Below are 27,699 nucleotides of genomic sequence, written 5' to 3' on the forward strand. Positions count from 1 at the left end.
TCTGACACTGGGCAAATCCAGAGACCTGGAGCCTGGGCAGCTCACGCCATGTGCTGGGAGGAGCACGGGCTGCAGAGGAGAAATGCTTTCCCCACTCTCTTCACTCCATCCTCTGAGCCTGCAAGCAGCTGTGTTACCCTCCTGGGGCTCCTCTTGCTCAGGTTTGCTGCCATGTCTCGAAGCCACACATAAACCCTAGCACATCCCTGCAAAGCATGACAGTGAGAGCAGCTTACCTGGAGCCGCCGGGACGCTGGCCATCAGCACACCTGCTCCTCACAGCCAGGCGAACCAGGAGCCCTGGAGAAACAAACAGGCACAGTCACAACAAACCCGCAGCACCGCAGGAGCCAGCCTCTGGGTGGGCTTTGGGCGGCATCACCTGGGGCACAGGGGGAAAGTGCAACAGAGCACCCCCATCCCCACACTCTGGGGCAAACCCTTTGTCCCCCTTCCCCAGCTGGCCCCACAGTCTCACCTCTTCTCTCTTTGCTCTTGGCCGTTTACAAGGCAAATAGAGGCTGGGGGGGGGAAGCAGGTCAGTGAAGCCACCTGCACCCCACACATTTGGCTGCTGATGGGCGAGGAGAGGGGCTGGCAGCTGCTGCAGCTCCCAGGCAGGAGGTATTTGGCTTCATGCTGGTCCAGCCCCACACGGCAGGAGGCTGCTCTTTGCTGTTGTCAGCCAAATGCTGCATCCCCCCTGCTAAGAGGCTCCGTATGGGATCCCCAACCTGGGGCTCAGGAATTAAGTGGCTTTTAAGCTCTGCAATAAAAACCCATTTGACCCGAAGAATGTTGTTATTCCTGGAAGGGGGTTTGCACTGCTTGCTTGGATTTGCTTCAGATGATCCAGTACATATGTTAGCCAAGGAAATGCACTGCAGGAGTCTCCTGGGAGGCTCACCAAGGACCAAACAACAGGCACCCCCATGCTGGGCAGTCAAGTCAATCCAAAGGAAGCAATGAGTCCAGCTCGGCCTGGCTGTCCAGCTACAAGGCAATTCAAGTGCCCCAGCCCACCTGGGCCTGGAAACACTGCTCTCCAGCACATCCTCACCCCTCTCTGCAGGCAAGCAGCTTCCCAGGGCCCCACTGAGCTCCCGTGGGGACAAGCAGACCCTGCCCCACACCACACACATGAGCACTTTTGCTGCTGACACCAGGCGCTGCAGAAGGTGCCAGAGAGCGGAGCTCCCTCCCAGACTGCTCTGATGGCACCAGGCAGTGAGTTTGGCTTTCACCAGCTGAGCACATCCCAGCACCTAGAAAACAGATAAGCTCTTACTGAAACCAGCTGGTGGCTTCTCTAGCAGAACCAGAGGATGACCCCGTGGGTACCAGAGCAGAGACCACATCCTGGGCCAGGCCAGAGGGCTCCTGACCCCCAAGAGGATTTGCCATATCTTTTAAGCACAGGGAAAGGTGGGTGCTTTGCTGTGCTGCAGGGGAACAGCATCACAGGTGCCTCTCCTGAGCCTGCAGCTGCTCTTTGGGATGTGGCTGTCTGTGGAAGAACTGCAGCAATGGCAAAGAGCATTTTCCTGCCATTCCCATCTGCATGGAAGCAGTGTCAGACAAGGCTTAAAGCTGCAAAAACCAGTAGGAAAAACAGAAATAAATCAGCATCTTTATATCCCATAGGAAGTTTACCTAGATCCCATTTATAGTTCATTTGCCCTCATCCTTATGTAACTCCTCTGCAGGAGAGGAGCAGAAAACACAGAGAAAATAAACAATTTGCTGCGAAGAATTAGTGCAAGAGTCTGAGTCACATCTAGCGATGCAAGCAGATAACCTGGGGCTCACTGAATACGCTGAGAACAATGAACACTGAGATCAACAGCATGTCATGCATGTACAAACTGGCCTCAGGTAGCATGACTAAAGGGGAGCCACTGGTGTGCTCGGAAAAGATGCACAGAAAACACACTTTGGAGTTCATTTTATTGCTCTTAATGGTCTGCCTTCCGCGTGTCTCATTTCCTTTTATTGGAGCTGTCAGAGGCATTACATTATCTCACATGCGTGCAAAACCAGCGTTTCAGTCGAGCTCATGCAGAGTTTTAAATGCCACAGCTGAAGACAACAAGAGAGTGGGAACTGCAGAGAGAGGAGGCGGCAGCAGAGTCCAGAGCACACACCTACGGGCAAGATTTCCAACGGCTTCACAAAGCAGCCAAGCCACAGTCTCTAACCAGAGACAGGCGAGTGAGGAAAGCAAAGGTACTTTTCTAATGAGCCAGATGATTCACTAAAGAAGGGCAAGGAGTCCTGTTGCAACAGAAGGCTGATGAATAACTAATAGCTTGTCCTAGGCGCAAGGATGAGTCTTTTACCCAGGTGCAGAGCCATTTGCCAAACCAGCTCTACCAACAGGCCCATGGGGCAGCAGCACTCGCAAGGATGCTCTGAAGGTTTGACAAGAAGATGACACTCATATTTGCACAGGAGTTTCCCTGTGCTGCCCAGTTCTCCTCAGTTACTCTTACCACAGTGTGGTTTTCACCCCTATCAGCACCCTGTGACAAAGGGAAATACAACCCAACTTCAAAGATAAAGAAACAGATCTAACCAGGGGGGATGTATTACTCTCTCTTTTCTTGTCAGCATGGCACTTGCAGCAGTCACAGCAGGGTACCGGAACTGCCTTGCAGAAAGTACCACCCCTGCACATGGGACTCAAAGCACCAAACTCCCCAGCCACCTCTTCATCTGGTTTCCAAGATGTGCAAAACAGTAATGGCAAAATGAACCACTAATGGTCAAAGACAGAATATTCTTCTCGCCCATAGAGGACAGCCTTTTACAGCTGAGCTGCCTTCACACAGCTGGCATTTGCACAGCAGCAAATCACAACATCCTAGGGTTACAAACAATCTCCTCTGCACTTTTTCCCCCAACCAGATTTCTTTTTAGCTAGTTGCTCCTATCCACACGTGTCATGCACAGCAGGTATAAATCACTACTGGCCAGGGTGCTACCAAAGGAGAGGCTAATAGTGTATTACATACATATACTGTGGTGAAGCCTGACCTTTATTCAAAGGCTGCACATCTTCACATCCTGTGAAGCCGAGGGGAAGTATTTGGCTGATCTGTACGTCTCATAATTGTGCTACAAAAGCAGTTATCAATGTATAATTTAAATAACAAAGCAGTAACTGTAGTTGAGTTTCACACATTTGTAGGGCTACTTTTCAAAGTCATTTTAACAATAATAAACATGGCTCAACACCTCTATGCTATGCACATGCACACTGCTGACCCGGCACCCGAACAGACACAGCCATTCCCGGTGTACCCGCACACCAGTCCTGATGCACTGGTCACAAACCCACGCAGGACTGCTCATAGACAACATCTTGCTGCACACACAGAGAGAAAACCATCTGGCATACATGATAAATGACACACCTCACTGCCTACTGATGGCTACAGGCCACAGAGCAGTTTATTTAAAGTGTTACAAGAAAACATTCCCTAAATAACACCTAGGAGCACATCTATTCTCCCTGAGAAGCAAAGAGCCTGTCTCAAACAAGACCCCATTGCCAGGGCCATTCTAACTTGGACAAAGAGGGATGCTCCCCTCTTCTAACATGAAGATGAAAAGAAATCCTCTTTGCAAGGCAGCATACAGGCTGCTCAGTGGCAGAACAGCTCCTCCTCACGATGGGGCCTCGGAGGTGAGAGAGCTGAAACTCCTCTAATAACTGAACCTGAAAGAAGATCCCTACAGACTCCCAGACAGCGAAAGATGACTTTGCTGACCAGCAATGCAGCACATAGCTCAGTGCCTACAGGGTATTAATTGAAGTATATTCCTGATGAGCAATGCCAGGCTGGTGAGAACTGCCTGTTGACAAAACTCGCTCAGAGTGTAGCACAACAACAACAACTATAAATTATATTCTCGTGGGGCTGCAGGGGGTGAAAGAAGGATGAAAAGTTCACAGTGAAAGATTTCCTTTCCCTTGAAAGAAAGAGATTGAGAGACACAGCCAGCAGTGCTGTTCGTGGCCCTGTTTCTGACCAGCACAGGCCTTTGTAACCCCCCAGAGCAGCCCCCCCAACTCTGAACAACCTCCCTCCACCACCAGCAGAAAGAGAAGTGTTTCACTAACCTCGAATCTAGGGGTGACAGAAGAGGGCACGGGGGACATGCAGACACAACACACAGCCTTGCTGCTGCTTCTCCTGAACGGGACAAACTCTTTCCTGCCTGCATGAGCCACTGCTGCACTCCAGACACACAGGTGTTGCTGTGCATTATACTCTTGTATGCTGCTGGAAGAAAGGCAAGACTCTAGTTTGACTACACTAAGAGAGGAAACTACTCAAGGGGACACCAAGATTGCTTCTTTTGTTCATCTCTGCAATAATTCTCTACAGCTTTTTGGCCACGTGGACAGTTTACTGAAACTCTTCAGCCTCTATCTCCTTGCATGCAAGTCCTGGGAGGAAGAGATTTTGGAATCAGCCAAATGTGAGATGCAAACAGGCTGGGTCTGAGAGCTCATCAGCTCTTTAAATACTGCTCTGGAGCTCCTGCAGTTTCCTACTCCTGCTGAAAAAAAACCCCAACATTGCAGAACACATTTATTCAGCCAGACCCACAGTGCCACGGTCAGGTAGCCATCAGTTTAGCTGCTGCTTGTGAAACATAGTGAGGGTTGTTGTGCAAGGCAACAAGGAAGTGAAGGTGTCCCATGCTACTGCTTGCAGCAATACCTCTTTGCCTTGTGTACGCAAGGCTTCAAAAGGTCAACACCCCAGAGCAGATTTGATCTCATTTACAGTTTTCTTTCAGTTTTTTCATTGGGAAGGGTCCTCCCAGTTCACCAGCAGGCATAGGGGAACAGAGGGTACTGGCTCCACTCTGCCATGGTCCCATGGGCATGTCCCGGAGCCCCCTGTGTATTGTACTCTGTGGAGAAGGCCGAGTAGCTCATTGCCCTGTACTGGCTGTGGGAAGGCACCATCCACTGGCCAAGGCCTTGCTCAGTGCCGTAGGGACTGTACATGGGCGCTCGGGCCCCGGGTTTCCCAACAGAGTCTAGAGCCATGTTCACCACTCCCGTGTAGTCCTGGGGAGGAGGCAGAGGCGGGGGGAGAGGCGGCAGGTTGGTGAAGCCCTCTGGGAGCTGTTTGGAGTCGTGCTCAGGCACTGTGGAGAGATCCAAGGCTTGGCACCTTGCCCGGAAGTCATTCAAGGTTGCGGCATCGCGGGTGGGAAGCTGCTGGCTGTCCCCAGCTTCATGGAACCTGAGCCCCGAAGGCAGAGAGAAGACTGAGTCAAACCTACCGCAGTGGGAAACCACTGAAAACCCACACAGATCCCCTGGGGAAAGGCAGGGCAAGATTTTAGCACGCCTTCTTCCCCTTGCTTACTGCTTCATCTCACTGGTAGTGTGGATTTTAGTCCAAGCCTCAATGTCACTCACACAGAAAATCTTAATGCCAGAGGAGGTAAGCCCAGAGTAGGTGAGTTCTGGCTCAGTTCTAGACTGGGCTCACTATAACTCATGCCTGAATTTGCAATGATAAGGAGGAGGGAAAAATCACTGGAGTCCTGCCACTCCTCCAACACACTTCCTCCAAAGGACACGCAAGCTCTGCAGTACAGAACTGGCTGGGAGAGCATTTCAGGACAAGGAAATAAAATGCATTACAAAGACATGAGTATGCCCAGAATCAGTGGGTTTGAAGTAACACAGAAAGGCTTTGTTGTGGAGCTACCTCCATGCTAATTTAGCACCTATCACCCAGGTATGCTGCCCAACAGAAAGACATCCTTCCCTCCTCCCATTGGCTGTTTTTCTTAGGGAATACTCAGTAGAAAAGGAGGAATCCCATCAGTTGAAGTGATGCTTTAGACATGAGCACCAGGAGGTGGGACTCACCGATATGTCTGGTAGGATGGCGTAGGCACTTGCTGCTCTCTGGCCAGACCCTCCCTCTGGTCAGCAGGCACTGGGGATGCTGCAGGAAAGGCATGGCTGCTGTTCTGCTCTGAGACCCAGAAGGGGTATCCACTGCTGACCACCACGGGGTTACTCTCTTCCTTCACATCCACATTCTCATCTTTCTCAAAATCTGACTCACAGCAGGGAAAAGAAAGAATGGAAAGAAAAATGAGAAGGGGGAAGAGAAAGCCAGCGCTCACAATGGTCTGTTGGCAGCTGCACCGATCGCAGGATGGTGGAAGAAAATGCACTAATGCCTCTTCTGCAGTCATACTGTCTTAAGTGATTGTCTTAGCACTTTCCAGCTTCCTTCTTTCCTCATACTGTATTCCATCCTGCTCTGTCCTCTCTCCTCGGTTATGCTACTGCAAGCAGCACTGTGAACTAGAGCAAGGAACGATCAAGCCTAAAAGCAAACTAACAGTCATGTTGGGTTTTGTTGGGGTTTTGTTTTGGTTGTTTTTTGGTTTTGGGGTTTTTTTTTAACAGTATCAGTTCCCACATCTGCATCCCAACCTAGCTGCACAAACAGGACTGCTGGCACACTGAGGAGAACCAAGAAAGCAATGGGTGATACTGCAATCTCATGTCACTATTGAAATGTTATGAAAGCACAGCCCGCTATCATACACGGTCACAAAGCACAGCCAGGCTGGGAGGCTGGTGAGAGAGCTGATGAGGAGTCAGTAATGACAAGTGACTTGTGAGGAGTCTCCTGTGGATCAGCCCCAGAATGAGAGTCAGAGGCTCAAAGCCATACACAGCACTCTTTAGGGACTCCGTACAGGCCACTCTCCCCACAGAGGGGCCTACATTGCTGTTTCTTTTCCTTCCTGCGGCCCAGGCACTGCTGGAAATCATTCTCTGGGTTTGTTGTGATCAATATTACCACGTTTCTCAGCACCGGACTCCTTTTCCTCAGGTAGCTTCCTCTTCTGGCCCTTGGCTGGACTAGGCTTCTGGCATTTGGCTCGTCCTTCCCTGGAAAGAAACAAGACATGGGGGTAGCTCGTGTGTAAGCTGTTTGCCTAGACAAATATGCAAGGGATGCTGGACAAGCCCTGGAAGACAAAAATGGGGTGAACCTCTCTGACTCTGTGTGTTACACCTCTCCTAGCAAAGCACCCTGACAGGCCCATGGGGAATACACTTACCATAGTGGAATTACAGGGTTAGCCATACTGCCTGCCATCAAGAGCCCTCACCCTGCAGAGTTCTGGGGACATGTTGGTGAAGGAGCTCCCTGCTTCATGTTTGTACAAAAGGCACAATCAACGTGGAAACTCAGCACCAGAGCTTTTGGCACTGTTTGGAAGTATAGTCCGATGCTGGATATACATGCTATGCACATAGGTACAAGTAAAGTAGGGTGGGTCTTCTGCTTGAGAGCAGCTTTTCCCTAACTGTAAAATGAGTCTAAGCTTAGTCAGAAATGATCCTATTAGAGGAGGAAAGAACTCCATGACATTTTCACAATTTAAGTAAAAAAGACTCAGTTTTGGCCTTTTTCATCAGGAAATGAGATATTTTTCAGGCATAAAGTAATACAAAACAGAATCTAAGATATTTTTGTAACATTTTCTGCTTGGAAAAAAACAGTTTTTTCCTTCTCTGTTGCCAATCTATGGTTGCATTGAAGCTTTTTTTTTGCTCATCTCATCCACTGGCTGCCCTCAGACCAGACAGAAGATCTCACTGGTACTGGTATCCATTTTCTCTCTTGCAGACAAAATCTCCTGTTGGAAGAGATACTTTTCCACACACAGGGAAAGGAGATGAGGGACGTTCAAATGTCAGAATCAAGCTGATCTTAAACAGACTTAATGATTTGCTGCAGACTCCTGTTATCACTGCTATTCACATGTCAGACCCAGCCTAGCTCCAATTTGCAAGGGAATGCAGGTCTCATATATTTGTCACACCTCCCACATTTCTGTAGGAAATCCTGTATCTTCTCCCACACCCTAAGTCTCTTGGGAGGAGGCTGCACAGGAGGACATCATTCCCAGATACAGGCAAGCGCAGTGTGCACAACCCAGCAGGCTCTGCAGAGATAGGTGGTCTAGTTTGCTCAATGGTCTTGGGTAAAATTCACAAATGAAGTCCAGTTATAAAGATGAAAAAACAATTTACCTTCGAGTGTTCTTCCCATGCTCACGGAAACCTTTAGCAAATGGGTTGTTGTCAATCTTGAGCTTTGTAATCTTAAAATAAAAGGAAAAAGATTCAGTTTCATGGTGACTGGTTGGATTATTTACTGTTTCAAGACCTTCACATCATTATCTATCACAAGAGCTTGTCCGAGGACCCTTGCCACAGTACCTGAGCTCTCCCAGCAGCTCCCATTATTTGGTAGGAACTGACATACAGAGATGAATTACTTTCTGACAGGGCCAGCAGCGATTTGGGTGAGATTCACCTGACTAGAGATATGTATAGGGTCAGTATCTGTATCTGGACTTTTGCCCATACTTTTTATTTCATTTAGGGTTCTGTTAATCACTGACAGCACACTTAATACTTAATTAAGGTGCATGATTCATCTCATCACAGAATAGATGTTTTCCACAGGAACCATAATGTGCCTGTTTCTTCCCACTGTCCATCGTAGCCAGCCAGGGTGAGTAGCTTGGAAAGAGACACCTCCCTCCACAAGATTTCTAAGGATAGTGTTTAGCAACTTGTCCAAAAGCAGTACTTGCAGGCTGTACCTGCTCATTCTGGTAGGCAGTAACAGAAGTGAAGACAGTCTCAGGGAAGCTGAAGACCTGGAAGATGCTCCAGCGGACACTGAAGAGGTCATCTGCCTGCACAATGTGGAAGCGAGGCTTGTAACGGTGCATGGAGTGCAGGATGATCTGGAGATATAGGAGAAAGATTCTATGAGCAATCACTGCCAACACACTGTGCAAAGTCTTCTGTGGGGGCTCCCAAGACATTCGTTTCAAACCAGGGATGCCTGCCTGGGACTGCTTGCCTGTCTCCACCATGCCTTTACCGCACAGTAACAGCACAGACTAAAGCCTTCCCTAACAGGTAGTTAAGAGGGCACAAGGGCACTTGCATATATTTAGATTTCCACATGATCTGATTTCTCACAAATCTCACTTATGCCCTGTAACATCCATCTGTAATGAATTCCAAGACAGCACAACACAAAGGCCAGCTACAACCTACGTGCCCATGTTGATCCAGAGTGTTGTTGGTGAGCTTCAGTTTTTGGAAGGAGACGGGTTCTTTCATCCAGTGGCTGCCAGGAGCTGGGGAATCTGGGTGGACATAGGTGCGACAAGGGAGCTGGGGCTCTGCTTTTCCAGCAACTTCCCACTGATCTTTATTCCACTGTGAAGGGAAAGACAGAAATCTAGAGCTTAAAACAAAAACCTTCTTTCATTACAGGGAAACCCCAGCAGCTTTACTTCACTGTCAATTTAGTGGCCTCCTCTGAAGCACAAGTAGCAGATTCTCTCTTAAGAGCTATCATCCTGTTACCAAAAGAGCTCCCATTTTAGGCCTCATTCTTCCCCCCTATCTCCCAGCAGCTGCCAGAGAAGTCTGATATTAATCATGATTAAAATTGTACCACAGTTACGTTTCCAGCTGCTCCCCCAGCAAAATTGACAAATAAACTCAAGAGAGGGATAAGATCCATCAATTACTTCTGCACTTTGTCCAAAGACAATTTATCAGCCTGTCCAGTGAAGCATAAAGATTAATCTGCTTCTAACAAAGATGGAAGGATAGCATAAATGCTATTATTTAAAGCACTCACCTTGTACCTGAAGTTGTCCATTGGCACAAAATCTACCAGCATGAGGTACTTGGCATAAGGGATTAAGCCAGAGACTTTGATTTTGCATTGTGGAAACATTCGTCTGAAGGAGAAATGAAATGGACAGTATAAGGATTTCTCTATAAAGTGACTACTGTCTCATGATCAAGAAGCATGTCATGTTTACTCACTACTGTGCAAAGTTCTGGTAGCCATAATTCTATAGGCCACCTACCGAACATTTTTCTGTCTAGTCCTATGGGTTTAGGTAGAATAAGCACTGACAGGGCAGCAGTCACTGAAGGCCTGACACTGTTGCTGCTTTTGTTCTTCTGATTCCTATAACACAACAGTGGGAAACTTAAAATATTTGGAATTTGCACCTAGTTCCAAGCCTTCTGCAGCTATCACAGACCTGGAGGATAGATTAGAGCATTTTCTAGTGCGGGTAGAAAACGTGCTCTCATATAAGAGCACATCTAGCTTTCGGTTCCAGTACTCCCTGCCACCACTTTCATCTTCTGACTCTGCAAAAAAGCTTTGACACCTACCTTCCTATCCAAAGGGATTATTTTAGCTCACAGCAGCTTTGACATACTACATTACAATCTCACAACTTCATATTCTTTCACTGCAAGCTCCACAATGCATGACTCATTTGAATTTCAGAAGAGCCTGCACGCACAGATCATTACTATTCTACACCATGTTCTTGTCTGCAAATGCAGCCTCAAACACAGGTATTTACTGCCCAACTCCTGCTGCCTGTGACTGAGGCAAAAGAAGCCCAGGGCACCATCCTGAGCAACCTCCTAGGGACAGGAAGAACATCAGTGTTAAGTGGCGAGATAAGAGTACAGAAGTTTTCTCAGCACATCAGCCACACAGTGACCTTTTGTACTTCACAGTTTGGACTTCTATGACATCCTGAAAGCACAATTCCTCTGTCAGGGGCAGGGAGATGTGGACAGTTAGCTACAAAACTAGTCAAAGGGCCACCATTCAAAACATGGGATTTTGACAACAGCCTGGAGAGCTGTGGTGTGTTCTGCTCCCCTCACCTGCCCGATTTGGTGATGATCATCTCAGTTCCTATCTGATGGAACTTCATCCAGAGATCCATGTCCTCAAGGGTGACCACAATGGAGCTCTGTGGGTAGTGCTCCAGGCTGGGGGAAGGAAGCGCCTCACATGGCACTTTCATGTCTACCAAGAGAGGGAGAAAACAGTAACTTCAGACGGGCACAAGGAGAGATGACACAAAACAGCTTCTGCTCAGGGACAGGGCCCTGAGACACAACACCCACATCAGCCCTCCCAGTATCCCCCAGTGCCAGCTCCCTGAATTTCACACACAGTTGTAAGATGGCATCTGTGCATCTGTCCATCACTCCTCTTGTCTGGCCACAGTACATCTCAACCCCAAACTACTGTACAGTGTACCACACTGGTTCAGCTCAGGGAGCTGAATGCCATGATTTTACCCATGAAGGTCCCAGGTGCTGCAGAGAAGTAGAGAGTCTGCACCACAACAAACCTCTTACAGGAAAGCCATTCTATTTTATCAAAGCCTTTTTGTTATTTAGCAGGTTCAGAAGGCAAAAAGGCTTCTCCAGCAGGTTTGGGTTTAGTTAATATATCTATAATTAGATAAATTATTTTGTAAAGATTTATGTGTTTCACAAACTCAACCTGACTTACTTTGTTCCAAAACTCACACTGGCAGGGAGCCGTAATCCACTTTCATTCCTGATCAGGGCTACACAAAACACATTACCAAGAGAACAGAATGAATGATGAAAGGATTGAAGATTTTAAGTGTACCAGTGGGTAACGGGAGAAAACGACAGGTAGGTGGTAGCAGAGGTGAAAAATCTCTCTAGAGGACAAAGAAGAGAGAGACAGGAGACCCAAATCTAAGTGAATGAAAGGAGAGAGGGAGGTGACAGAGCCAGACCATGGAACATTCTGAAAAGAGGACAGCTGGTCTGAACTGGACTTGGAGGTGGAGAGCACAGAGGAGCCTGTGACAGTGGTGGAAGGTGCCTCTTCAGTAACACACCACGGCACTTCAGAGGTGCTGCCTGCAATATGCCTGCACTTTCTATTACAGGCAGAGGACTAACTATGGTCCTCGGAAAGAGGAAGGGAAACTATTCTGGAGGAACATTTTGGTGCTGGTGTCACCTTCCACCTCTGTAAAGCTGTTTGGATCTAAAACCTCCTATAGGCATTCTTAACTCTATTGTAACACACACAAGGTTGCTGCTGCCACAGTTTAATTTTAGGCGAAAACATGACCTGGTATAGCTACTGATGGCCTGATTTCATACCCAGTAGGGCATCACAAACACTGCCCTGCGGTCCCAGCCAGGTACTGATAAGCCTGCTGGACACAGGGACGCTCAGAGCAGCAGTGCTGTGCTCACTGCAGTGCTAGCAGGCCAGTTATGCTGGGTGAGGTGTTAAAAGCCATGCGCCGCTATTTGTGTAAAAGAGAGACACTTTTCTGCCTCTCAGCCTGACGAGATCTTATTCAGAACACATCAGAAATGAGGGAATTTTCACCTTGTTACAGCTTTTCTGAGTAACATCTTCAAAAGAACAAGCATGAAAAGTAGACAACTATTTCCAGAGAAATCAGCTTTTGTTCAGGAAGCAGTATCTTTCCACAAAAACAACCCAGCGTGAGTCTAAGGGGTTCTTTCAGAAGTAAAAAAAGTATTTAAGATGGAATAAAAAAAAAAAAACCCAAAACCATTTAAATGTAATTTTGTCAGTTTGTAAAGGTCTTCAGGCATTTAAAAAAATATACCCTCTACCCTTTTTTCTGCTTTGATCCAACATTAATGAACTGGCTAAGAAGTGACACCTAGTTTGCTCACCAAGATTAGCTTGTTAACATCTTCTTACTAACGCTTCCCCCATATCCTCTTGCAAAGACATGAAAGCTGCCATGAGATGATGCATTCGGTAGCTCAATGCAGCACATGTATCAAAAGGAGTTACAATAAAATTGGGCTGATTTCCCACAGGAGTCATCCAGTCACAGATACATGCAAACAGATTTTGCTTAGCTAGACAGATGCTTGCTCTTTCACCAAATGAATTTCAGCATTAAGTTTTTGTAAGCAAATTCCAATGCCATTAAATGAGTCCTTATTGAGGGGAAATTTTCAATGAAATCAAGAGGAATTGAAGTGAAAGGAGTTCAATACTGAAATTAAAAATCAAAAGGCAGATGTTATAAACTGTTTTTTACCAGAATGAATACACAATTCACCTGTATGAGTGAAATACTACAGCACACAGGGGAAAAGAGCTGCACATACAATAAACACTGCAACAAAGGTTCTAAAATGCAGTTAATGTCTTTTGCCCTGCAGGTTTTGTGTGCAGTCTGAGGCTGAAAAACAGGACATTAACAGTTTGCATGGGATCTGGACCCCAGCAGTGGTGTGAGCTTGCTAATGGATCCACACAGCTGGCTACACACTCATGTGCAATTGGCTTCAGCAGGATTCTGCAGCGACAGATCCATTTGTAGGATCCACTCTGGATTTTCTTTGCACAGCCAGAAGCTGGCTTGCAAGGCACTTCAAATTCACTCCTACTTTGTGCCTATGTAACTAATGGCAAGACTCACACATCTCCCCCACAGTGATGCCTGTATGTTGGAATTACAGCAAAAAAGGTTTGCGGCAGGGTGTCCAAGCACTGAACTGAACTTGTTAAAGCTGTACTTTTATTGTTTCCTCTTCTCTGTAACTCAGCTTTTATTTTAAGTACTATTTGAAAGAGATTTAAATATTTTGCAAGAATATCAGATCTATTTTAAAAGCATTATATTATCATAACTGTGGTGCCACTGCATGTGGCACACTTTAAAACATATTCCTTATACCAAGATGAGGTTGAAAAAGAAGACTGCTGCTGTAACAAAGACACTGAAAATTAAGCAATCTCTTCCATGCTTAATTTTAAGTCCTTGTGCAAATATGAGCAGCTTGTCCTTCAGTTTCTGCATCTAGGCTGTGCATATCCCTTTCCTGTCCTGGAGGTGGAGAGAAAAAGAAATGAGACACAATTTGGCAATGCTTGCAGGCGGAATAAGATCTTTGGATAGGAGATGCTTGAGTACAATCCACTCACCTAAAGCAGCCCCTCAATTAATTGTCAATAACTGGGACAATGTTATATCAGAAAATTTGTTGCAGCCTACCAAAACTATATGGGTTGGGGTTTGCAATAGTGGGAAAACTCCAACAAGGCAAAAGGTATGCTGCTTACCTTCACTAAAACCAGTTATTATTACATTTGTTGCTGTTATCTTCTGAGTGAGGAAGTCACTGACAGCTATTCAGTGTCCACAGGGAAGAAATGCACATCAGGATATAAAGCTGCCTGAGAAACTAATCTTGCCAACAACCAAAAAAACCCCCATGTTCTCTCATCTTATAAATAGGGACACCCCAACCCTCTGGAGGGAACCTCATTTCTCAGAAAGCATTTTGACAGTAATCAAAGTATGGTGCTTCTACAAATACAATTGTTTCACGTCTCAAATGCACCCAATCATCACCTTGAATATTTCTGCCTTATGGGGTCATACACCAGAAACAACTCAGTAAGAAAATGAGGTGACTTCTGCAATAGTTGCAATCTTTAACATGGTAAAAGACCATAATACAGTTTATATTTTTCATTGTTGCTTATTTGCTTTTCAACTCAAAATTCTTTTGAAGTGGCAGGAATCATGAGGAATCAGATCAACGCAGTGTGGACTGCTTTATAAAACCCCAAAATAACAGTAACGATGCAAATTATCTGATGCGTTTTGCTTAGGACTGAAACAACACCTTGCAGAGGTATAGAAATGAAGCTGAGAATACCCAGCCAACTCTAACGTACGCATACAATCTAGGTAAATAGCTGTTTCCCAAAGCCTATCTGTCACTGTGCACAGTCTGATCATACCACACACAGAAGAGGTTAACAGCATGTTATGAAATGGACTGATGAAGAAAAACATAAAGAAAACCCTAAGGAAATCAGAAAAATCCTGTGTTTGGGCATTAAGCTGGCAGAGGAGGGTATGCCTGCTTTCAAAGGGCAGAGAAAAAACAAAAGAAAAAGCAAATAGTTTGTATCACAACCATTATTTGCACTATAACAAGTATTTCCAAGCCTTCTATGGCCTTCAACTTGAAGGAACTCAAAGTACTTTGCAGACAACATACAGATAACACCTCTAACCTTCAGTGAACAATCACTGTGACACAGACAAGTGAGTTTTGGGCACAACTGTGAGTAAACCTTCACTACCTTCTGAGAGGTCTTTCAAAGCTCACAAATAACACTAAACCCCACAATTTCTCATCCATTCCTACCAAAACCACCCATCTTATAAATCAACTCCAGCTGCACACTCACTACGATAAATGCTGGTAACGCTTCAGGAGCACTTGTTCTCTTTCTAAAATGACTGTGCACACTTGGCATAAGTCTAGGATCTTTCCACATAATAAGGAAAAGGATGGAGTCCTTTACTTACCTGGTAAAGCTTGCATTTTGCCATGTACTGTGGAGTCTAGGAGCTTGCACGGCCAGGAGAGCCACCAAAGTTCTTACAAAGGGTGCCAAAATAGTCCAGTTCAAAAGCAGGTCTGATTTCCTGAACCAAGCAAAAGCCCTTCCTTCTGAGATCCAGTGTCAAGAGTGACCAGGATGAGGATGGGACTCCAAGCACAGCTAGCCAAGGTGAGTTCCTGTTTTATGGAGGCTAATGAGCAGGGAGGAGCTTCTGGCCAGGGCTGTCCCCTTGCAATCCTTTGATGTCCAAAGGGACAAAGAGAGGAAGGATCTGCAGCAATGGCTGGGGCTAAGGGAAGAAAATCAAAGAGAATTAACATGGCTTTGACATACAGGAAACCCTACAGGGGAAATGCACTTTGATTTACAGCTAACGCACTTTTAAACAAATAGAGACAAGACCAAAACCATCAGTTGAAGACTTATCTACAAAATGAAAAAAAAAAAAAAATAATCCCTTAAGCAGCAAGCAGGAAAAAAATTCCTTCTGGCTATTCCATGGATTTAATATAAATTTCATTGCCAAAGCACAGAATAACTCTTGATTTCTGGTATCAGTCAGGACTGTATTGAGCTTGTTCCTTCCCAAGTGGGTGATTAAGTCGGTGGTAAAGTTTGCTCTCACAACTGGGATGCTGCAGCAACACCTTCACTCACCAACAGATGCCCTCTCCACTAACACAAACTCGTCTGATGATACAACATTACTTACCTACCCAATCTCTGCATTCACAGCCCCTGACTGCACAGTTAGTTTTCCTACTGCACTGTTTTTCTACAGCAGGGCATTGACCACATCTGTTCTGAACCTCAGGAGTGAGGCTGCTCTATATGCAGTAACTTTTCAGGTGAGCCCTGCTAGGGTATCATTTTACTGGCACCCAGCTCCTCCGGCTGGCACCTTTCAGGGCTAATGCACAATGCAAAAGTCTCGCCGTGGGTCAGGCACTGGTTTTAGGCCTTGTTCAAGGCATTGCTCTTACTGAAGGAAGGCTGAGCAGAAACTGAAGGACTTGAACGTTTTCCCTTAATTAGTTTATTCTGCAAGTGTGACCATTAGCTTTTGTACTTATAAGTACTTACAAGTGCTAAGAGACAGCAATCAAGTCTCCTGCTTCAGGGCACAAAACAGCCACTACACCTGGGTTAAGACCATGTTCTATGCATTCACATACAGAAATGGCTATACTAACATTTACAGGTCGATGATGTTCAAAAGCTGGCAGTCAAAAGCAGGATATCAGTCTCAATGGGCCAGTGTTGGATCCTGCACAGCAAATTCAGGAACTTGCTGTAAGGCTGCAGCTGATTCCCTCTAGTTTTGCTTCCAATAAACATTTTTTGTCAGTGACATGTAAAACATATTCTAAATTTATTTAGTCAGATCCTGTACTCAAGCAACATCCCTTTCATTCTGTTTTTACTGCGTTTTGGAGCAGGCAATGCAAGGACACGCAAAGAGGACAAAGGAGCTCAATCAGAAGAGGCACTGGCTCTCTTTCAGTAGTATACTGAATTCCAGGCATCACAGTGCGAGCAGAGAGAGAAAAGCCAGTGCTCAGGGTGGCAAGGAAGAACACGTAAAAAAAAAATAGGTTAGAGTTTGAGAAGTCCTGAGGAGGATTTTATAGCAGGAGATGGTCCCTCAGCTCCTGGCACCTGTGAAGAACCACATCCAGCCTCTCTGACATCCTTTTAAAACTACGGGGTAATACAGAAGACCACAGGCTCTTCTCTTTCAGCTAACTTAGGGTCATCCAGAGCCAGGGAGCCTCAGCACCACTGAGTAGAGAACTATCATGTGTTGGAAGAACATCAACCTATAGCTCAAGAGGAGATACTTTATTACATTGTGGAAATGTATATAGGAAAGGGCAAGATGAGCTGAACACGGTATAAAGGTCAAATCTCCTCTGCTTGTACTTGCACTGCTACTACCACATGAAAACAAAACAGGATGCAGAAATACTTTTCTGCTCTGCCACAAAGGGAAAGCCAGCATCAAATCTGCCCCATGTCCTGCTTTTCTAATGCTAGTATTTTAATTGTAGAATGTCAAAAAGACAACCATGATCAGAATCTGAGAAGAAAAACTAGAACAAAAATTGGGTCAGAATCACGCTAGCAGCGATGGATCAACATCCCACACAGTTAGAAACTGCACAACAGCAGCAGTGCTGGCAATTTCAGACTCTTCACCTGACAAGAGTGTGGGATGTGTATCATGACATACTGCTTCTTCCAGGAAAAGGTATGAGATGGTCTCCTGCTGCTACTTCATTTGCACGCTGCCTATCAGCATGTCTAGAGAACACACATTTGCTGCAAGTACTCAAATCCTTTTGGCTTTCCCCAGCTGATTGCTGGGGAAGGTGGAATCATTAATTACCCATGACCAGTTAACAACTAGCTTTCTCCCGGCCATTCCAGTTGCGCTGGAAAGGTTTTAAAAGTGAAGACAAAAAAAAAAAGTGAATTTGTTACTCCTGCTGGAAAGCGTGGCTAACAGGAGCAATCCCCATGAAATTAATCACTAGCAAAGGGGGAATTAGCACATTACTCCCTTGTCGGTCTGTCCATGGAGTGCCCTCAGGCAGTTTGCTGGGAAGCCAGAGGTGAATGTGCTGGTGTCTAACAATTCACTGGCAAATTGGAGGCTGGGGGTGTGGAAAGGGATGGGAGAGATAGTGGATCTGACATGTGTAAGTCAGTGACATACACAGGTCTGCTCCAAGCTCATTTACAGCAGCAGGTAAAAATCCTGCTGTGCCTAGCTCTAACAGTAGGCTCTCCCCCGTGCTGAAGGGGAAGAAGTAGAGCAGCGCAGAAGGGAGGGGATGTGTGATGACAAAAGCAGAGGCCAAGAAGTTTTGCTTTACATCTCTTTGAGGAGGTGATTGGAAAGAAACATTCCCCTCTGGGTTTTGTAGTCGGGCAAATGTTTTCTGGCACTTTTCTCACCTTAAGTGAAGCTTTAACCCTTAACTCTCAACAGGACCCTATAGAGAACTGGTCTGCGCACATATCCCCCTAGCTCTGGGTGATGATCTCACCATCTCTGGCTGGTGTCTGGGGCTCTCGGACCCAGAACAGATAACGTGTCAGCTAGCAGGAGGCTCAGGATCTGAGTCTGCAAGTGTCTGCACAGGACGCCCCACCACCTCTGTCCAGCAGAAATTCCCGGATAATTCCAGGACAATTCCAGGACATTCTGCCCTGAGAGCAAGCTCAGGTGTGAGGCATGAAGCTATTGTGAGACTGCTGAAATGCAAGAATAGTCTTTGGAAAGAAACAGTCTTGGATTATTGCTCATGTATACCAGCACTTGGTGCAGGAGCCAGTAATCCAGCCCCTGCAGCTTCCCTCTGAGCACAGGGTTGTGAGGAAGCATTTCTATGTCAGCTTTAATAAAACTATGATTAAATGAAGCAGTGTTCTTTGCCTGAGTTTGCACAAGCAAGAGAAAGTAACATGGAGAAGTGCAAACTGCACTGAAGATAAACTCCCCTTCAAACATAAGGATAGCCTTACTGCCATTTAAATGTGACTCATTTAGCAGATTCCCACCTGGCACACACAGGCCACAGTCCCAGAGAATCTTGGCAACCCTTTATGAAGGATACTCTGCCATCTGCAACATGACAAATACTGAAAATGTGGAAAGACAGCATGTCATTAACAGAATGAAATGAAGTCGATAGCCCTACACTATAGCTACTTACTTTTATACTTAAAAACATGAAGCAACCTCAAACTCTCCAGGCGGCTTCAGAATCCACCAACCTGCCCCTTTAATACAATGTCAGCTTGCTGCAGAGTAAACAGGGCCTGATTACACACACAGGGCCATGGGGAAAAGCTGTGTTTTCCAGAGAAAAGGCCTGATGAAACTATTGCTCCTAGAGCCGTGCCAGCCTTGAAGCATGGGACTGCTTGTAAGTGACCAACATCTCACACAGAAGAAAAGGGAATCAAAGTGCAGCTCCTCAGACACCATGGAGCTGACCAAGGGAGTGGAGCAGGTTTGGTCAGGACAGAGCAGCTAAGCTCTGGCAGCATGGGCACAGCCTGAATTTGAGCAGCTTTATAAGTAAGTCTCTATGGGTGACTACAGGAATGATTAAAGCCTACAGAGTGTTTTGAGATCCTCTGAAGAAGTAGTAGTACATGCAATTGCCCATCATGTGATAGCATAAGGAACAGTTCCTACCCAGTTCCTTACAGCACAACACAGCATTTTCTTCTGATGGTGGGAAATGGCACCTTTTCCCCTTCTCTTTAGGGTTGTCTCTGACAGCTTTTAATCTGGGAAAAGTTGTCTGGTGTCTTCAGGCATGTTCCATGTGCATTGCCATGCAGATGTTCCTACCCTGGGAACATGCAGTAGACAGACCTCAGTAAGGATGAAAACCCCATGCTGAGCCCCAAACTGTATCACCCTCAAATCTGCCCTGTGCTCTTAAAAAGCAAAAATCACATTTGGCAAAACAAAACGGTTGGAGAGGGCCTCTTGGTAGCAGCTCAACGCTAATTCACCACAGGATCCCCGGCCCCAGGCACAGTGTGCTGCAGCGACCGGCCACATGCCTCTGCCTGCTCCAAGGAGGCTGCATTTCGGCAGTGAGGGGTCTGTTCTGGAAGAGAATGTGTGAAAGTGTCTCATATAAATGAAAAGTTGTACATTATGAGTTTAACGCAAGGTTTTTCCTCTTGTGGACTGAAGTACCTGGCCACAAAGCTGTGCTCCTGAACCAAAGAGGACACTCTTCTGTCTCTCCTTTATCATATCCGCCCTCCTACAGCCCTGCTGGAATATGCACCCTTCTCCCAGCAGTCAGTTAGCATTAGGACAAGAAGGGAAATACTTAGCAGCCACTTAACACTGAAGACTGAGTCTGGCCTCAAAGACTACAGTCCAGAGTCAAATGCAAAATATTTCTGTCTAGAGCTCTTTCAAGTTCTCACAGACTCCTGATGTTAGGTGCACTGTTTTCCTGTCAGCTCATTGTGTTTCCCAGACAGGGCTCAGCACCGTCCCACTCAAATCCACAAAAAATACATACTGAAAGGACTTTACAGCAGCAAGAGCCACACAGCACAGGAAAGGGCCACCAAGCAGCACTGTGTAAGTAAGTTTTGCCTTTCCTCTCCTGCATGGGGAAGGCTCTCTTCCTCCCCGCACCTGGGGAGAGAGCAACCCTGCCAGAACCCACCGTTCTCCATCAGGAGCCAGAAAGGACCAGCCTTAGAAAACAGGCAGCAAATAGCTCTGCCTTAACATCCATACAGAAGTACTTCGATATTTATACACATGTGCACACACTCATATGCACATGTACCTGAACTGACATCATCAATCACAGCCACCACTTTTCCCTGTAATCCCTAACTAATCTGCCCAGATTTTTTACCTCCCCATTCTTCTTACATAGGCAAATTACTCATACTCATTCTTTGTTGCAGTCACAGGCTAGGGTACAAGCTCCAGGCAGGATCACAAACCCACGGCTCCCTCCCCCTACCCAGTGAAATGTTTATGACCTGGCTCTTATGGCTGTAGAGGTGCTGAATGGCCTTTTCCCCCCTCCAAGTCTCAACTCCTGATGGGCAGCTACAGACCAACTTTTAGCCGGTTTGGTCCATAGTTGTGGATTTTATTGCCCAGTTTGTCTCTTCAGCCCACATTTGTAAGCTCTAGAGTAGATTTTTCCCTGGGTAACACTCTGCAGCTCAAAGAACTCTTCTTGTTTTTATTACATCCTTAGTGATTAAAGGGATATTTAAACCTCACAATGCTCCCTGCTGTGAATATAAAAGCCTACCATCATTTTGGATAGACGTGTTTAGAAAAATAAATTAAAAATTAGCCCTACTATAGTGGACAAATGCTTCTTAGTTGTTAAGAACATCAGGCACTTGAATAATTTAAATACATCAGATGCAACTCCTTAAGAAACCAAGGGAGGACACACAGTTTCAAGCTATCTGAACGGTTAGGCAGTTCCACAGGGACTGAGGACAACAGAGGTATGCAATGACTGCATTATACTTAAAATACTGGATTTCATCTACTTAGGCACAAAAGACTTTGATTTCTTCTCCTCTCTCACCTAGTGATCATTCACAGAATAGGTACCATTCTTAAAAACACAGTCTTTGCTTTTGTGATGGCAAAACCGTTTTTAAATGACTGGTACTTTATAACCTAAGCTATGCTTGCCAACCAAATGTAGATACCAACAGCAATACAATGTAAATTCAACAGAGATATTCAAATTCTGCTAAGGGTGCAGTGCAGTGTGCAGGAGGAAATCCAAGTCACATCTGAGAGCAAGCATTCCTTCTGAGCACGGCTTCGATGGTTATCAATAATGAAGTCACTGCTTTTGCCACCCTCTAATCCCGCAGTTACTGGTTTAAGCTTCTGCAGGGAGCTACTGCTGGGGTAGGATTCAGTGAGAGTTAAGCCTGCCTGCAATGCAGGCCTGGACTCACCACCAGGGAGCTCACAGCACTCCTCACTGCGATCTTGCTTCACTGCTTGGTGCTGCTCAGCTCCTTCCTCTTAATACAAAGTAAAAACCTAACCCAGCCAGGTTATCACAGGGCACAAGGAACCCTCACACTTGTGCATTTACTACAACACGCACCTGTGGCCCATCCTGAGCTCCCACTGATGCTTTTCTCACAATTAAGGCATTTAAAAAGGAGTTTTCCTGTTTGGATTCCCTGTTGTTTACTATTACGTTAACTCACATTGCAGCCATTCCCTCAGACAGAGCATTTTCAAGAAACCCATAGGACTTAACTCATCTGTGTGACTTCCGTACTTCTGCCCAGTTGGGCTGAAATCAGGAGACTGGGTTAAAAATTTATTAGTAGAGAGAAACAGGCAGCAAGATAAGATCAAGAAAGTCTTTAGATACATTTCACATATACTTGTTACGGACTGCTTATGACAGGACAATTCAGCATTTAATTTTCCTGCCTCTTCACAATGTTCCTGATGTATGAATTCTGGGTGATCAAGAGCTAACCTGAAGCAATCTCAAAAGAATAAAGGTTGAGAATACTCACTGTACTGCGGGGAATATCCCACTACAGTGGTCTGAGGTTTCAAAGGCTTCTACTGGACAAAGCTGTGGCAAAATTCTAGGGGGTTTTATTACGTCTAAAGTAGGAAAAATAATCAATTACACTAATTGTGTATGTATTCTAACTTAAATTGTACACACTCTAACTTAATGGTCTTAGAGTCTAAACTTTGCCCATCTCTCTCTCCCTGCTTATGAACATTTTGCATTGAGAGATGTTCCTTTGATGCGGGCAAAGTAAAAAACGTATGGAGTGAAAAAACCAGGAGATTAACAAGGTCACCTTGGAATTGTGATAGGCTGTCACGGCCACAAAAATCTCTTCTAGAAATGTAAAGGCGGCTACAGTGCTCCAGGGTAAGGTGTAGGCATCCATGCTGGTCAGCACCACATGGAACCTGGCTTGGTACTTGTGCACCAACTGCAAAATTATCTGGGGCCAAAGACAACACAAGCAGTCAGGAGGACCAGACAATGGCATCAACCCTGCTTGCATCCCTGTAGTCACTTACAGCTTTAGAGAAGTTGCTTGTATTGTACTTCATTTTCAAGTAACTGATCATGGACCAGAGGGAGCCTGCCAGATGTAAAGAGCACTTGTGCTCTCCAGGACAGGGTAAAGAAGCTATGACAGCACTTTGGGAGGACTGGTTCAGATTACCAGAAACCTGAGGCAAAAATCTGAAATCTAAACCCATTCATGGTCCCCCATTCTGTCTTTCTGACTTCTTTGTCTTTTATTTCCTCTCCAGGATGGAACCACTCATTTTCCTCCCCTCACATCTTATTGCCAAGGAGCTGCTCAAGGGAGGAATTGCTGACTTCTGTGGTTCCCTGCCAGCACCTCTAGGTTTATTGGAATAATTTAATCTTTTCTTTTGAACAGTAATGTTCGGCCATATCCACCTATAAAAAACCAGGGTAATATTAAAGAGGGCACAATATAGAGATAGTTCAGATGGTTTTCTGCAGTAAGTGTGATGTTTTTGTTTTCAACAAGGAAACAAAAGCAGCCAAATATAACCACAGGATGCATATGGATAAATAGCATACAGTTAAGCAGGAAAGTGGCAGGGCTTCTTTGTTAGTCTGCTATAAAACAAACTGGTAAAACTACATGTAATTCTTATCACCTCATTATCAGAGCTGCTGGGGAACTGGAGGGAGACTGGATGAACTGAACATCAGAAAAGATTAGAAGAGTTGTTAAATAAAGCTTTCTTGACTGATGGTTCTGTGCACAAAGAAGAAATGAACATGTCTGCAGGGTGTAAACATACACATGACAGAGGAATTAATATGCTACAAAAGGATATAATTATCTTCATTAGTGGGGATGAAAATGAGATAGAAGCAATTTGAGAATCCAGGAAAAAACCATACCAGCTGTGCAAGGGCAGACTGTTCACAGAATTAACAGGCAAAACCCTTATTGTATTAGACTTTTAAATGATTTTTTGCACAAACCAGTGGTATTGCAGAGAACAATCTTGCCTTCACATGAGCAGCAAAGAAGGCTCTGAGATACCTGCTTATCTCTTATTCCTATGATTCTTCAAACAGATACTAAATGAACTATAGGACCACAAAGAAGAATGTATGCTCTACTGGCATATGAACAGACTGCTTCCCAGGACAATGTAACCAGGGCTTAGTTATGTACTGTGGATTACAGCACTACACATTCAACACAGATTCAAGAAGAGGAAAATGTCCAGGCTTCTCTTACATGATCATACTGCTTCAGAGCTTTATTGGTGATTTGAATTTTCTGTAAGGAGACTGTTTCTCTCTTCAGTGACTCCTAAGAGCTGGAGAATCTGGATGAAGTGTCTGGGGAAAAGGGGATGAGCCTTCGCAACAGTTTCTCACTTGTACTGGGCATTGTCTAAGATATGATGTTCATCAGCACTGGGGAGGCAGAGTAAAGGTCCAGGCCTGAAGCTACAGCTGCAAGGAGGGAATGTGTCTGCACAGCAGAAGAGAGCAGAATTGGGTGTTGTCACTTTAGGTGACACTTACCTAGTGCTCCACTAGAAGCAAAAAAGTGCAACTGCCAACAGAACATGCTGGACATGAACACAGCACACAGTTTTCCCCTCTACCCACTGCGTTCATCCTCATTTGTGTCTTGAAACAGTAGCTCTGCTGCTCCTCTGAGATTATTTGCTTAACCTGTTCATCAATACATTTCAAAGCTGCCTAAATTTAAGTGTGCTTCAGAGCTAAAACACTGATCATCCGAAAGGAGTCAGAGTGGAAATCAAGTGAAATGCGAAAAGCAAGAATCTTTCATGCTCAAGTTTGAACCTTAACAACCCTTAGTAGTGGTTAGGCCTGCCTTTCATTCAGAATCTTGATGATGGAGAGCTAGTGTCTAATAACAGGAAATAAACTAGGGCAATCATGCTGGATTTTCCCCACAAGATTATCTGCTAGATGCTTAGATCTCATAGCATATATACAACTACTTTACTACAGTCCGAGGTGATAAAATTATGAGCATATTAGGTGACTCAGAAGATGGACCACTTTCTCCTACCTGGCACTGTAACTGGTGTCTCCTGCTGTTGGCCACAGCTGCAGCTGTCGCAAGGCTCGGGACCGTTTTGGCACTAGAACTGTGAGCCATCTGCAGCCAGGTTTCCTGAAGACCCCTAGAGCAGAAATGCAGAAGGGCTCCATAACTCCCGCTCTTCTGAAGAGCTGTCTCTTACTGGTTCAGGAGACCCGCTGTTCTTGCCAAAAGATTAAAAAAGGAAGTGGGTATGTGGGGGGAAAAGTGTCTGTAAAATGAGGGTAGAAAGAAAGAAGGTAAAAATGAAAGGTAAGACACAGTGAAAGGGGGGCGGGGAGAGAAGTAACAGGTTGTGCATGCTTTTGCCATTGACATCTTTTTGCTGGGCTCAGGGGGCCTGACATCAGCTTTTGTACCTAGCTGAGGATCTACAGAAATAAAATCCTGCATTTCTACACATCATAATTCACAAAAGACTCCCAAGGGAGGTGTGACAGCAACCTGAATGTTGCTGAGCCTGGCAGAGCATTCCTCTTCCCCTCTCCTAGGCCTAGGCAAGAGTCATGGGAAAGGTGACAAGTTATTGAGCCATTGGGTTTCATGTCCCAAGAAAAGCCTTTGAGTGACAATGAAAACACACTAGAGCCATCAGCCATTGTGTACGGGCTGACAAAAGATTGATCCATGGATAAAAAGCAATTTCTCTTGCATTCTAAAGCACAAAGTTTAGTAGCTGCTCTCTTCTCTGCTTTTAGAGAGCTTCAAACAGCTCTCGAGGGACTGAAAACAACTACAATGTACACAAACTCTGTCCACTTAGTTTAACTCATGCACAGTGTTCACAATTCACCAAGTCATCTTCCATGTCCTGGCAATTCCTGTCACAGGAAGCTCCTCTCTCCTTCCATCACAACTTTCTTTTCTACCTCTTGTTACTCAAGAGCAGTGCAGAAACGGAACATTCCCTGTACTGAAAAGTCTTCTTTGAGGAATTCAACCCAGTGCTGCTCTGGGGATGGACAATACCTCCCTCTCTTTTGTTTCAGCCCTAATGTTCACGGAAGTGCCAAATTCAGCTCTGAAAACTGCCTTTTTTTCCAGGTCTGCTAGAGGCAGTGGGTATGTCTAATGGATTCTGGAGAGGGATACGCCTGTCTTTGCGTGGTGAGGTCAACCTTTAGAATGACTTTCCCACCTTTTGAAACCTATATTATGGTCTCTGATTCATGGAAATGCAGCAAACCCACTGACCAGTTGATTAAAGGATTGGAGAGAAGCAAAATTCACGTAACGGGGTATTTAGGAAGGGAACTTGTCAGGTTCGGTTCTGGTTAAGCACTTACTGCCTGAGATTTTTCTTGCCTGAAGACAAATGAAAATATACTTGCAGAAATACAGGTTCTTTTCCCATTTGCAACCAGGAGCAGGAAACTCATAATAAACAAAATCATTACTGTTACCTGCATGTCCTAACTGACCAGCTCTGGCTTCTGTAATGCAGCCATTGTCAGTGGTTTTGTGACACAAGAAATTACAGTTCTTATGCAACATCCACATCAGCTACTTGTCTCCTGCATTAGGTGAGACAGTGACAATGAGCCTAGAATGGAATTATTACAGTTAAAAGTTTTCTGACTAGCCTGGCCTCACAATTTGTTTGCCAGCCTCGAAGTTAAAACTGAAACTTGCATCTTACTAACATTTTACTCAGCAACATACCGAAGGTATTTAAGCCTCAGTCTATTCCTATTCTCAGAGATAAAAGTTATGCTAATGGCTGAAGCTAGTATGGGAGGCAATTATTCTTGAGTTAACTCTGCTCAGGCTGAAGAACCCTGGGTTTCCTGAAGGCAGTTCTGTCCAGCTTTTCCAGAAGGCCTTCTTCAGAAATGGAACTAGGTCCTTAAGAGTGCTGTCATTTAAACATATTTGCCAATAAGAGGCCATCTTAAATAAACCTTTGTGTACTTGTGCTCTCATTCCATGTTTAGCCAAACAGTGTTAATAGATTTTCTTTAGCAAATAAAAACTCAGCAAAAAAATCAACCTTTTTTCTGTTTTTTTTCTCCCAACATCATCCTCCACCAGGCAAAATGGCAGCTCTACATCAGTAGGAAATCTACATCAGTAAGGAAATATTCTCAAAACAACAGAACAGCAGTACCACAGCAGTAATGTCTTCTGCTTTGGAAATGTGTTACCTTGATGTTTATATAGCCACAGGAGACCATTCAACAATGGCAATGTGTTAATTCCATTGACATTATCGCTCAAATTCAGTCACAGGGGTTGGTGAATTCTCTTTTTTACATGGCTCTTTCATCTAAAAGAGAATAAAGCAGGACATAATGGATGGTTAGTAACATATTGTTAAATGGCTACAAGACACAGGAAATTTCAACTAGGGAATAGGAAAAACCTGAAAAATACAAGTAAGTCTTGATCAGAAAAAAGGACTTATTTTTGCTGCACTGAATTGTCACAGTTTCTCAGCAATCAGAGCCAAGGAATCTCCAGAAAACTAAGCATATTCTACACTTAACTGAGAAGAGATGTCAGTCTTCTGCAGAATTCTGCTCAAGGGAATCTCTATGTTACTCATCATGACAAAAACTCAGGTGACTTTCTGTATTGCTATTTTTCAACTCAACTATGGAATCTGTTCTGAGAGGCTATTAATATTCATTCAACTCAGAATGAAAAAATCCCTGGTTTTAACTAAAATTGGTCAGAAGGTAAAATGATAAGCAATTTC

The 27,699-nt window shown here is 45.1% G+C and overlaps 1 protein-coding gene across 1 annotated transcript; it reads right to left on the reverse strand.

The window, feature by feature from the left end:
- Positions 1 to 1,960: 1,960 nt before the first annotated feature.
- LOC136020822 (T-box-containing protein TBX6L) lies at positions 1,961 to 27,196 on the reverse strand. The gene is made up of 10 exons (XM_065692361.1): positions 27,146 to 27,196; positions 15,295 to 15,621; positions 10,802 to 10,946; positions 9,741 to 9,843; positions 9,146 to 9,310; positions 8,680 to 8,826; positions 8,102 to 8,172; positions 6,858 to 6,949; positions 5,906 to 6,098; positions 1,961 to 5,267 (listed from the first exon to the last, which is right to left on the reverse strand). The coding sequence occupies exons 2-10, from the start codon at positions 15,308 to 15,310 to the stop codon at positions 4,841 to 4,843; spliced, it is 1,359 nt and encodes a 452-aa protein (XP_065548433.1). The 5' UTR covers positions 15,311 to 15,621; positions 27,146 to 27,196; the 3' UTR covers positions 1,961 to 4,840.
- Positions 27,197 to 27,699: the final 503 nt, after the last annotated feature.

The sequence above is a fragment of the Lathamus discolor genome, chromosome 12, assembly GCF_037157495.1.
Source record: "Lathamus discolor isolate bLatDis1 chromosome 12, bLatDis1.hap1, whole genome shotgun sequence".
In the NCBI taxonomy this organism is placed as follows: Eukaryota; Metazoa; Chordata; class Aves; order Psittaciformes; family Psittacidae; genus Lathamus; species Lathamus discolor.